The 13,366-nt window shown below is 41.1% G+C and overlaps 1 protein-coding gene across 4 annotated transcripts in view; it reads left to right on the top strand.

The window, feature by feature from the left end:
• The window catches only part of STAG2 (stromal antigen 2), a 146,313-nt gene that overhangs the window by 63,367 nt on the left and 69,580 nt on the right, over positions 1 to 13,366 (top strand). For all 4 annotated transcript variants that reach the window (XM_041000175.1, XM_041000177.1, XM_041000174.1 and 1 more), the window contains exons 3-4: positions 1,095 to 1,173; positions 8,404 to 8,568. In XM_041000175.1, the coding sequence (XP_040856109.1) occupies positions 1,095 to 1,173; positions 8,404 to 8,568 (244 nt within the window). The remainder of the gene's footprint in view (positions 1 to 1,094; positions 1,174 to 8,403; positions 8,569 to 13,366) is intronic.

The following is a 13,366-nucleotide window of genomic DNA, read 5'->3' as shown; positions in this document are numbered from 1 at the left end:
TCATGAACTTCAGAATTAATAAATAGTGGTTATTCAGTTTTTAGTGTGTGAACTATGGAAAATGGTGTTTATTACAGGACATATTACAGAACATCAGTATTATAGGACATTGGTAGGATTGCCGTTGCTATCTTTACATTAAATAGCTGTTTTTACTCTTGGCATTTTAACTGTCACTGGATATATGACATGCCTATCTCATAGCATCCAGACTAGACTATCTTTAATCTTTATCTTTAATGGGTGTGGCTACATTCTGATATCCAGTGTGGCCCAAATAACTATGTAGGTACGGGTTGCGTTAAGCATTTAAATGAAGCTATTTCACTGTTCTTTGGATAAACTCATATTTATATATATACAAGGCACCACACATGTTTATTTAAATCAGTCAGCTTCCTTATATGTGAGAATAGAAAAGATCCAACACAAAATGAAGTGTGATTTCATAGATCTGAAGGTTTATATTTTGGATATTGAAGATACTTCAGAGGTTTCTTTCTTTCCTGTTTATAGTTATTTATGATTTGAAAGATGCCTGTTGTGGAAGATCACACAAAAAGATCACACAAAATCACACAAAAAATACCAGAACTTATTTTCCTGACATTAGCACATTATCATTTTAAAGGAATTGTGATTGGTTAGCATAATTCTCTACTGTGTTCCAAATGATTTTGTTGCTAAACATGCTTTATATACCCCCTTTCCAAAATGCATGTCATTAGTGGATCATGGATTTATACATGATAAGCTTGGCAGGATAAATCAGAAGCTCCATAATACTGATAACATTCCTTAATAAAGTTTATTTGTTGCCTAGTATTAAAATACAGTTTCCTTTAGCACTGAGGTCTTGAAGCAGCCAGTATAACAGGACTGGTTCTAGGTTTAAAATTTGAGAATCACTAGTATAGTTTGTAGGTTTTGATTGAAAATTAAAGTACAATTAATAGTTCAGATGATTATATTTTATATTGCTGTTTTTTTTAGTTGGTTATGAATTGTTGATTTTTTAAAAAAGTATGACAACAATTATAAATGCCATCTACATTTCTAATGAAGGATTTATTTTACGTTTTTTTCTGTCACAGGGAGTCAGAGACACATTTTTCATCTGACACAGATTTTGAAGACATTGAAGGAAAAAACCAAAAGCAAGGCAAAGGCAAAGTATGTACCAAATATGCTACTGTATTTTGAACCTTAAGATCATAGACACACTCACATGAAAACACTTTTAGGTATATCTAAGGTGTTTTTGTCTTTTAAAAATTGGTTTGGGGGATGCTGGTTTAGTAAGGCAGCATTCTGAATGCATGTGCTCTTTTGGCTTCTAGACCAGAGCATTTGGAATTATCTGTGATGTATTTCCACTGCTGTAAAGTTGGAATTAATAATATATCATTGTTTTTAGTACTAGTTGTTTTGTTTGTTTAGTGTTTTTTTGGTGAACATTATAGTAACAATGTGATATGTTTACTTTAAAAATTTCCCCATAAATAGTAAAGTATAATGCAAAAAAACACTGTCAAGGATGAAAATTGATGAAGTTCTGCATTGATAAAATTACATTGTAAAGTACAAATTGGTTGACTGAGGATTAAGAATGTCTTGGTGAAAGTTTAAATCATTTTGATTTTTGGAACGAATGTGTATAAATATTTTGTGCAAAGAATGACTTGTTTTTCTTCAGTACTATCCATCAAAATGAATTTTAGTAGATCTGTATTTTCTCTTGAAATACTTACTTTTAAAAAATGTAAGTAATAGAGCCAAAATAAAGTTTTCCCATACTGATGTTAACTGGTTATAAGTTAATTTTTGGACATTTTGATAAACATACTTTTATATAAGCACAAATCTAAACAAAAATAGATTGAATCATAGCAAAAAGTCTGTTTAATGTTTCCTAAAAATCAATGATATGTTGACAGCAACTTTCCAGTCAGGGAATATAACTGTGAGTCTTTTTTTTTTTTTTAAGATTTATGTATTTTTATTGGAAAGGCAGTTGTGCAAAGAGGAGGAGAGACAGGAAGATCACCCATTTGTAGGTTCACTCCCCATGTACTTGCCATGGCTGGGGCTGAGCCAGTCCAAAGACAGGAGCTTCTTCCTGGCATCCCTTTTGAGTACAGGGCCCAAGCACTTGGGCCACTGCTTCCCCAGGCAGAAGCAGGGAGCTGTATGGGAAGTGAAGCAGCTGGGACATGAACTGGCACCTGTATGGAATGCAGCGTTTTGAAGTTGATGATTAGCCAGTTGAGTGATTGGGCCAGCTACTTAGAATTAGCCTGTTGAGCCATTCTCTGCCCCAATGTGATTCTTCCTTAAAAAAAAAATCATATTCATTAATTTTTGTCCATTTGCAAGCCATTGAGAATGATACACAGATCTGTTACGTGTTGGTTGATTCCACAAATGCCTGCAGTAATGGGCTAGACGATGCAGTAACTGAGAGCTGACAGCTCAATCCTACTTTCCCACTAGCATGGCAAAGCCTCATATCCTTGAACCTTCACTGCTGTGTTCCAGGGTAGACATCAACAGAGATCTGGAATTGAAACGAATCAGGATTCAACATTTCAAACAGCATTTTAATCACTGTTCCACTCCCTTTTTCCATAAATTTTAAGTGTGGCATATCACATCTTATTTTTTTTTTATTATATTTTTGACAATCTTTACATAGTTAATTGGGGTAAAAAGGTTCAAGGGCTATAGGAAAGTGGGTAAGACTATTATTTTCATATTGTTTCCTTCATGTTTAAAGGGAGGTATTAAGGGAGAAGGCCCACCCAATTTCCCACTCTCCCCAGGTCCCAGATGTAGGGTATGCTCCGAGGTTCTTGCTCAAGTGGTTTTGATAGTTCACCAGTTATAAATCGCTGCCAATCTTGCCACTCCAAGCACTTAGAGGTTATTGAAGAATCCACTGATTGACATAGTCCATCATAGAGTCTCTATTTGCCCTGTTTTTCGCTGCCAACATATACCTGAGGTGGTTGATTGACCTGTTCTGTCTTCTCTTTTCTTGGTTAGGGTTCTGAGTCCAGCATTTTGATTGGGAAAATCTCCAAAGAAACTTTGTCTGAGGTGTTCTCGAACCAGATTCGTGTATGTTCTAGCAGGTACAGGGCCCGGCTCAGTCCATGGCCCTGATTAGCTGGTGGTTGCGATCACTGGGTTGATTCTGTTTGCAGCCCCGCCTTCCGCTGGAAGCAATGGGTGTTGCAGTCCGGCCTGGTCCTGCCCAGTACATGCTCGGCCCTCGCAAGTGGGAGCTGCAGCCTAGTTGGAGTGACCCACAATAACCCCCACCAGGATCGCCCCCTACCCTGGTTTGCCAGTATGTGTAGCAGTTAGTCCAGTCTGTCCCACACCCCATTCTACCCCAGCCCCTGTCCTGGTTTTCGTGCCCTCCCGTAGAAGTGGTAACCCAAGAGGGAGGAGCCCACTATTTTCCCTTCCAGGCCTCTCCCACTCCTGGATTATGCACTCTCCAGGTAGTTCTGTGGTTTGACTTGACAGAACTAGCCCCCAGTGCCAGCTTCTTCCAGCTGATGCTGCGGCTAAGCTCAAACAACCCTCACCCACTCTAATGTTTTCACCAGTAGGAATAATCAGCCCAGCCTGGCTTTTCCCTGATCTAGTCCACATGAGGCACACAGGTGTTGTAGCCCTGCTTATTCTGGTCTGCCCCCATCCCAGCTCATGCTCTCCTGCAGGAGTAGCTGTCCAGCAAAGGAACTGCCCCTTATTTCCCTGCTGGCTACGTCCCCTACTTTCCTGGTTCTCATGTGTGATGGTTGGGTGCTGCGGTCACTTCTGGCACAGGCAACCTCACCTTGGCATTCCGTATTGTGCACTAGTTTTTGTTGCGACCGAACCTGGCTCAACTCACACTGTTCTGGTGCCTGGATTTGCCAGTGGATGATGTGAACAGATTCAGCCTGGTCTTCCCCAGATCCATGCCAGATGTATGCCTGTGGGTAACTTTCCATGGCCTGTTCTGGGCTATTTCCTATCCGTGTTTCTTGTGCTTACCTGCCAGGTCTGTGTCCTGCCGGAGGAGTTGCCCAGGCTCCTCCATCAGAACCTTTCCCAATGCCAGATTTTGCACATACCAGTGGGTCCATGAGCCAGCAGTACTCAGTTCACCTCCTGTCTTAGCAGGAACAGTGGCTTTTCTTGAATGGCCTTCAACCCAAACTGGTCCTTGCTGTTGGATGTTTCAGCCCAGCCTTGGCTTGTCCATACCCACATATGGTTCACACATGGCTCAGTAGAGGTTGAGACCTTGCTTAGTCCATCCCAGATCTACCCTGGTCCTCTAGGACACCAGAGGGTGTTGGAGTCTGGCCAGACTCGGTGCATCCAGTCCCAGGCCACACTTGTGCCAAGGGAGACTACAAGCATTTCCCGTTCAGAACGCAGCCCCCATTCCAGCCCACACACCCCTTGGTGGGAACCTCAACCCAGCTAGGGTTGTCCCCTTAGCTCCCCTACCGTGCCTGTTCCCAGCCATAGATCACATGCATGCCAGTGGTTGCTCTGACTCAGCTTGGCTCAGTCCCTCACCTGTCCCAACCTCTGCCTTAGACACTGTGGCTTAGTGTTCCTGGCTCATGCAGACCAGTAGGTGCAAGAGCCTAGCTCGGCATGACCAGTGCTCCCTCGTGGTCTCTAGTTTCGCTTGTGGGCTAAGGTTTGCTCAGTCCTGCCTGGTCCACCCTGTTCCATTACTGATTGACACATTAGCCAGCTGTTGGAGCTACTTTTTCCAGCTTGTCCGACCCCCAGGTCTGGACCACATGATCACCTGTGGGAGCTATGACTCGCCAGGGGAGTTTCCCAAGTTCCTCCACTTGATCCATTCCCCGATCCAGTTCTCATACATACCATTGGGTTTAGGCCAGGTTCCGGCAAAGTCTGGCCTTCCATTTGGCCTTGTATGAGCTGGTGAACGTTGCAGCCCGGCCCACCCCACACATTAATCTGGATGTACCTTTGGGTGCTGCTGCCCTGACCAGTCCAGACTGTTGGGGGTTCCTTTACCTGTGATTGATGGCAGGCTCCTTTGTCCCATCTAGCTTAGTCCATCACCACCCCAATTCTTGAGCTAACCAGTGGGGCTAGAATTTCCACAGGGTTTGGCCCAAACATCCCTCACAGAATCTGCCCCCAGCTATGGTTCTAGTGCTAGTTAATGTAATGTAATGGCCCTGCTTAATGTGACCCTTCTCCTGATCCATCATCATGTTAGGTAACAGGGTATGATTCTGTAGGAAAAGCCTTGAGCCATAGCTTTTGCATGGACTGGTATTTGGTGGTCAGCATTTTTCAGTGATTGCAAGTTTTTCAAAGGAAGAGTTACTGTCATTGGGGATCTTTACGATTGCTTCACGTCCTAGAAGCATAGTGGGTCCAACCTGTATTTACCTAAACAACAATTCAAAGAACCAAAAACCTAGAGCTCCCCGGCCAGGGGGCCGGCAGGCTGAGCCTGGCACCAAATGGCGCACTGGGACCCCTGGGGACAGTTCGCCACGTGCACATGGCGTCTGGGGTCTGGGATCCAGGCATGAGACGCCCCGTCCTGAGACCATCATGGCTGCTGGAAGTTTAAACTCCCAGGTCCAAGGTCGCACCCCTCCGCAATCCCATTCACTGCTCAATGAGGGCAACAGGTGGACAACGGACCTGCCAAGTCATGGAGACCTCCCCCCTCAGTGTACTCACCCCGAAGGGAGCAGCCCCCGGCTCCCAGGCAGGCCTGGGGACAGATCACCATGTGCACATGGTGGCTGTGGTCTGGGATCCAGGCATGAGATGCCCCGTCCTGAGACCCACCAGCAGCTGGTAGGCTGCTGGAAGTTTAACTCCATATCACATCTTATATATGGAACATGATTTGTTCAATTAACCCATGACAATATTTTTGGAGTGCCCATAATTCATGTGTTTATAGTTTTACAAAATTGTTCTCAAAAAAGTTTTTAGAGTGTATATAAATAAAAATGTTAACCCATGACTTGGTAATGGTGGCCATAATTTTAGTTGGTAAGACACAGTTATTCATTATAAAATTAAAAAAAAAAACTGCATTGATTTAATTTACTAGTTGTGACAAAATGCCCCAGTAGTATGTGAATAATGTGTTTATGCTGCAGTTTGGCTAACTTTGGATAGCCACTGCTGAAGATGTGAATTGGTAGGGATCAGATCAAGAATGTATCACAATTAGAGCAACTGCATTTTTACACTATACAATGTATGTTCCAGACACTGTGCTTATAATTTTATAGGTTATATAATTTAATCCCTCACAACTTTATGGGCTACAAAACTTGCTTATTTTATACAGAGGAGACTGGATGCAGAGATGCGAAGTAGCTAGAGTCCAGTTCTGTGCTCCTAATTCATGGTAGAATACCATCTCCTGAATTCTTTTTGGTTTTTCTCTACATGATTGCTTAGGTTTGCATGCTTGCATTCGGTACTTTGTTGTATTATTACTTGCACATGTTTTCTCCTGGAACAACATATCCCTTGAAAAGCATTTTAATTGTGTTAGTTTTTCATACTGACATAATATTGAGGCATAATGATAGATAAACAAACACTTAGCCCCATTTTATATTCACTTTTCCAGAGTATTCACTACTCAAGTGGCCACAGCGGCTGGAGCTGAGCCAATCCGAAACCAGGAGCCAGGAGCCTCTTTCTGGTCTCTGTCGCGGGTGCAGGGTCCCAAGGCTTTGAACCATCCTCAATTGCTTTCCCAGGCCACAAGCAGAGAGCTGGATGGGAAATAGGGCAGCTAGAACACAAACTGGTGCCCATATGAGATCCTGGTGCATGCAAGGCAAGGACTTTAGCCACTAGGCTACCACGCTGGGCACTCTTTTTTTTAAGATTAAAAAATTATTGGAAAGGTACATTTATTGAGTGGAAGGATAGATAGATCGTTCATCCACTTATTCATCCCCCCAAATGGCCACAGTGACTGGAACTGATCCGATGCAATCTGATCCAACAGCAGGAACCAGTAGCTTCCTTCAGGTTTCCCACATGGATGCAGTGGTCTAAGGACTTGAATCATTCTCTGCTGTGCTCCAATTCTAAGAGTAGCCAACTGGATTGAAAGAGCAGCAGTAACTCAGGGGTGTCAACACTGCAAGGGAGCAGATTAGGCGTTTTAACTGGGATGACCTTGTAGGTTATCTTTTCAACCTTATCTGAAATTCCTTGTAGTGGGAACAAAAGCCTTCCATCTGTGATTGAGAGTTTCAGTGATTTAAATGTGACTGAATGTCATTAACAAGAATACTTTCAACTAACAAGTAATAAACTTTAAGATGTTAGGATTATTAAAAGTAGGAAGTAGTTTTGGAGTCTTGAAGCAAGTGGGACTCTGGGATAAAATACAGAAACATTCAGGCTGTCAGCAGAAATTTGTAAGACATGAATGTAGATTAGGGATCTACTAGCAATGTCTTGTTTTTGTAGTAAGAGCTAAAAAGTTTCATTTTTTTTCTACATTTTTAAGATGGTTGTAAAGATAAAGATGGTTGACTGAGATGCTATGTGGCCTACAAACCTAAAATATCCCTTCTCTGACACTTTACATAGACCATATAAGTGTATGGGCTTAAAAGAGACCTTAGAAATCATGAAATCCAAGATTTAGGAAACGTTTTTTCTGCACATTTTAATGCAACTCTGGTATTATACCAAGGTATTATATATGTGTTGTTTGTATTGAAATAGTTTGTAACTTAAGCATGAAGCACCCACCCCTCTACGGACAATTTATTGTAGGGGGAATTCATTTCTGTAGTGGTTATGATCAGATATTTGTGATAAGTGTTGGAGTGGGAGTCTAGCACAAGAATGAGGACCTATTCATGTTCAGAATTACTTGTTCTAAGTTATAAAGATCACAATAAAATAGTTAAAATGCTGAGTTAAGAATAAGGTACTTAATAGTTTTGTTCTTCCTACCCTGCTCTGCACCCTAACGAAGCAAGAGAAGCTGTTGTAAAGCTTAAAGACAGCCATCCTTGTTTTACAACACTAATAGAAATTTCTCTGGTTATGTTTCAGTTATGTTTTTAGTAATGGTTTTCTGTCATTGGTATTTGCAAAACGTGAATACAGAGTATATATTGTGAAAACCCTATGGATGAATTTCAAAAATTGTTTTTGTGGCAATGTTAAGTTCCCTTTTGATTGTTTTTCCGTAAGTTTGTTGAAGTATCCTCATATGTGGATGATAGCCATCTGTAAGTTCAGTTGTAACACAGTGTTCTGCCATGTCTGCTGCTTCTGTGGCTTTGTTTTGAACTCTTTAAGGATAGTATTGTAATGTAACCAACTTGTATTTTTTTTATGTAGACTTGTAAAAAAGGCAAAAAGGCCCCAGGAGAAAAGGCCAAAAGTGGAAATGGTGGAGGGAAACCTCCTTCTGGGCCAAACCGAATGAATGGTCATCATCAACAGAATGGAGTGGAAAACATGATGTTGTTTGAAGTTGTTAAAATGGGCAAAAGTGCTATGCAGGTACATCTAAATCTATTCTTCCCACTTAATTTTTAAGTTTTAAGCTTTTTATGTTGCATTTCAAAAATAAACTGCCTACTTGAACAAAGTGTCAAAGTAGTGAAAAAATTCTAAGGATCTTTCTGTTCAGACATAGGAACCTTAGACCTGTGTTTTGATTGATTTTTGGCAGCATTATTTTCCTCTAATGGTACAAAATAGAAGAAAAAAAACTGTGGTCAAAAATTTGTATTGATGAATCCTGGCTATGAGGTTCAAGTTTTCCCTAAATTTTTATAGGTGCTGTTAAATATGAAATCCTGCACTATGTAGGTTTCTTGATTGAATGATCTAATGTAATGCCCGTCAATTTAGTGGATTGATTGATTTTGATCACAGTTGTCTATTGTAGATTTTATTATTTTTGCTTGATTTAAAGGAGAAGAGTAAAAAGTTGAAGTTATAGTCATGTCAAATCCTCCTAATTATGTTCTATCTGCATAATCTAGGATAATTAATAACGGACTTGGGCTTCATGTTGTTGGCTAACCCCATATGACTTTTAGAGGCTGAATACCAAATTCAGTGAATTTATCAAATTATGGAGTAATTTTTCAACTTTAATCATGAATAGGCACATACGGTTGTTGGTTTTCTAAGTAGCAATCTAGTCTTTTTTTAGGTACAGTGCAAAACTTATAAAAACAGCGTTTACTAGATACTTGCGGTTCTGTAAGTAAAAGTCAAAATATTTCGGACTAATGGATAATTTTAAAAAATAATATATATTTATTTTTATTGTAAAGGCAAATTTAAAGAGGGAAGGAGAGACAGAAAAATCTATCATTTGTTGGGTCACTCCCCAAATGGCTGCAATAGCTGGAACTGAACTGATCTGAATCCAGGAGCCTCCCCAAGGTCTCACACGAGTGCAGGGTTCCAATGCTTTGAGTTGTCCTCCAATGCTTTACCTGACCAGAAGCAGGGAGCTGGATCATATGTGAACCAGTTGACAAAGGAACCTGCGTCCGTATGGGATCTCATATGGGATCTTTCTGTGTGCAAGGGGAGGATTAGCTTCTTGAGCCATTGCACTGTGCCCACTAATGGGCTATTTCACACGTAAAAATATTAGTTATCTGGTATTTTTCGTTAGTTTTACTGGGCAAAGAACTTTGATAGCATATTCATTTGCAGTATTCTTACTCAAGCTTATTTGTCTCTTAAAATTTGCTTTACTGTAGTTATAGTCAGAATGTAGAATTTTGTCTTGTTTAATGTCTTAAGTGGTTGTTTTTAAATGTATATTTGGCTTTAAAAATTACTGTCTGGTTTATAGTTGCTCCTTATTTTAAAAAATTACTTTCCTCTTCCCATCTGCTTACCCTTTTGGGTTAATTTTATCAATGGGACCAATCAACATTTATATTACGCTTAAAATGTTTGGACATACCTTTATATGATGGGTTATTAACTTTACAAAAGATTTCTTTCTTTCTTTATTTGACTTTATGCCAGGTACTGTTCTAGATCCTTCCCTCCTCCAGGAAAGAAAAAACAAGAGAAAAGATTTATTGACAATATGCCAGGCACTGTTTCTTTATTTGAAAGGCAGTCTTATTGAGGAAGAGAGAGATCTTCTGCCTACCTGTTCACACAACAGCCAGTGCTGGGCCAGGCCTAAGCCAGAAGCCTACAGACAACTCCATCCTGCTCTTCCATGTGGGTCGTAGGGGTCCAGACATGTAGGCCACCTTTCTCAGGTTTATTAGCAAGGAGCTGGCTTGGAAGTGAAACAGCAGGAATACAACCTGGCTTCCATAGGGCTTGCCAGCATGGTGGAGACTTGAACTGATGTGCCACAAGATTGGCCCTACCTTTTAAAAATTTATTTTGATGTAATGATCTCTTTATGTGTTATAGTGATGTTAAATAACGATCATTTTTTATGATTAATGATTTTGTGGGTTTGCAGTTTGAAAGTGAATTGTGGGATTTGCTTCTGCTTCATGATGGCTGAGACCTAAGTTGGGATATCTTGCATGACTCTTAGTAACGCTGAGAACACAATCAGCTGGAAGCTTCTTTTCTCATATTTGATGACTAGTCTATAGTAACTGTAAGGCTGGCTCTGTTGGAACCGTTATCTCTGGTTCCCAAAACTGTCTTTTCTGTGTTGCTTGAGCTTATAGAACAGCTGAATTTGGAGAAAATATTTTTTAAAGGTTTATTTATTATTATTGGAAAGATGGCTATATGGAGAGGAGTGAGAGAGAGGAAGATCTTCCATCCGATGGTTCACTCCCCAAGCGGCCACAACAGCTGGAGCCAATCTGAAGCCAGGGTCCAGGATCCAGGAGCTCTTCCGGGTCACCCAGGCAGGTGCAGGGTCCCAAGGCTCTGGGCTGTCCTCTAATGATTTCCCCGGCCACAAACAGGGAGCTGGACGGCAAGTGGGGCTGCTGGGATTAGGACCAGCACCCATATGGGACCCCAGCGTGTGTAAGGCGAGGAAGGACCTTAACCGCTATGCTGTCACGCTGGGCCCTGGAGAAAATATTCTGAGAAGCAGTTTTCAGTTTTCTAGTGCTTCAACAGACCAATACAGATGGGTACATGGTCTTCTGGGATCTAATGTAGGTCACATCACTGTATTCAATTCCAGGGAAAGGTAAATAGATCCCACCTCTAAGGACAGAGATGGAAACGAATTTGTAGTTACACTTTCATTCTTTTAAAAATTTGGCTTAAGACACACACACTCACATCTACCCCTCTAGTACACTGGTTCACTTCCCAATTACCAGGGATCTGGAGACTCAGTCTGGGTCTCCCACATGTTTTAGAAAGATCCGGCTGCTTGAGCCATCGACTTCCCTTCCATGATCAGTATTGACAGAAACTGGAATCTGGGCTAGAGCTGTACTCAAGTTCATTTAAATTTAAAGAATTATGTACGTATTTTAAAAATATTACAGTCTTATAATATTTTCTTTTGCTCTTTCTCATATTGTATTTGGGAAAATAAAGTATAAAATGTTTTTGGTGAATGTGCAGAAGTTGTGAAATTCAGAAAAAAGTTAAGAGGTAGAAGTTAGATAATTTTTAGAATAATTCCAGTCAATATGTGTCAGCCAAGAATTATTAAAGTCCTGGTTCCTTCATTTTTCTTAATTGTGTAATCATATCTTTTTTTGTTCATTGGAAGGAGAGGTAAAGTGAGAAAGCTATAAAACTGTGAAATAAAAATAGTAATAATAATATGTTTTTAGTCACTATTTATGCCTGAGCTCTATATTCATATGTAACTTAAACATTTTTCCCTCATGACCTTTTGTTTTGAAATATTAGTTATTGGTTTGCTTTATTTACATTTTTTTCTAAAAGTCAGTTTTGTTTTACTTTTTCGACTACCCAAGGAATGAAGTACTGCTTTTATTTTTAGTCCTGTCCTATTTTCTTTTTAAAAACATTACTAGGGGCAGGCATTTGGCACAGTGGTTAAGATGCTGATGGGACACCACCATCCCTTCTGAGCACTAGGATTTGAATCTTGATTTTGCCTTCCCACCCCCGTGACTGCTTCCACTTCTCTGCCAATATAGACCCTAAGAGGCAGCAGAGTTTCAGATTCTTGGGTTCCTACTGCCCACCTGGGACACAGTTCTTGGCACCTGGCTTTGGCCTGGCCCAGTCGTCGGTGCTGTGGACGGCAGTTAATGATTGAAAAAGCAGTTAGGTGATTTTTCTTCCCAATTCCCTCTACCCACTATCCTGCAAATGGGTTACAAAAATAAATGAATAAATAAATAAATAAAAATACAAAGAGTAACTTTAGTTTTAATTCCACGTGCCATAAAATTCACCTTTTTTTTTTTTTTTTTAAAGATTTATTTTTATTATTTTGTCATTGGAAAGGCAGATATACAGAGAGGAGAGACAGAGAGGAAGATCTTCCGTCCGATGATTCACTCCCCAAGTGAGCGCAACGGGCCGATACTATGCCGATCCGAAGCCAGGAGCCTCTTCCGGGTCTCCCACGCGGGTGCAGGTTCCCAAAGCTTTGGGCCATCCTCGACTGCTTTCCCAGGCCACAGGCAGGGAGCTGGAAGGGAAGCGGGGCTGCCGGGATTAGAACCGGCGCCCATATGGGATCCCGGGCGTGCAAGGCGAGGACCTTTAACCACTTGCGCCACCGCGCCGGGCCCAAATTCACCTTTTAAAATGATTTTACTGTATTCACCCAGTTGTGTGGACAACTAATTACTTTCTAACATTAAAATATTTTCACCATCTTAGCAAAAGAACCTTTACATCTATTAGGAATCACTTTCCTTTTCTTTCTTTTTTTTCTTTTAAAGATTTACTTTTATTATTTTTTTATTGGAAAGGCGGATATATACAGAGAGGAAGATCTTCCATCCGATGATTCACTCCCCAAGTGAGCCCAACGGCCGATACTATGCCGATCCAAAGCCAGGAGCCTCTTCCGGGTCTCCCACGCGGGTGCAGGGTCCCAAAGCTTTGGGCCGTCCTCGACTGCTTTCCAGGGCTATAGGCAGGGAGCTGGAAGGGAAGAGGGGCTGCTGGGATTAGAACTGGCGCCCATATGGGATCCCGGGCGTGCAAGGCGAGGACCTTAACCACTAGGCCACCGCGCCGGGCCCATCACTTTCCTTTTCAAGGGTCCATAGGACACCCCGAATTCACTTTATATAATTTGCTTACTTTGCAATTTTTATGTAAGTAATATCATGCAGTTTTTGTTTTTTTAAGTCTGGTTTTTTGACTTAGCATATTATTGAGGCTCATCATGTTG

The sequence above is a fragment of the Ochotona curzoniae genome, unplaced genomic scaffold (assembly GCF_017591425.1).
Source record: "Ochotona curzoniae isolate NIBS_2020 unplaced genomic scaffold, NIBS_Ocur_1.0 scaffold_1852, whole genome shotgun sequence".
Classification (NCBI taxonomy): Eukaryota; Metazoa; Chordata; class Mammalia; order Lagomorpha; family Ochotonidae; genus Ochotona; species Ochotona curzoniae.
This window is presented reverse-complemented; position numbering and strand designations above follow the sequence as displayed.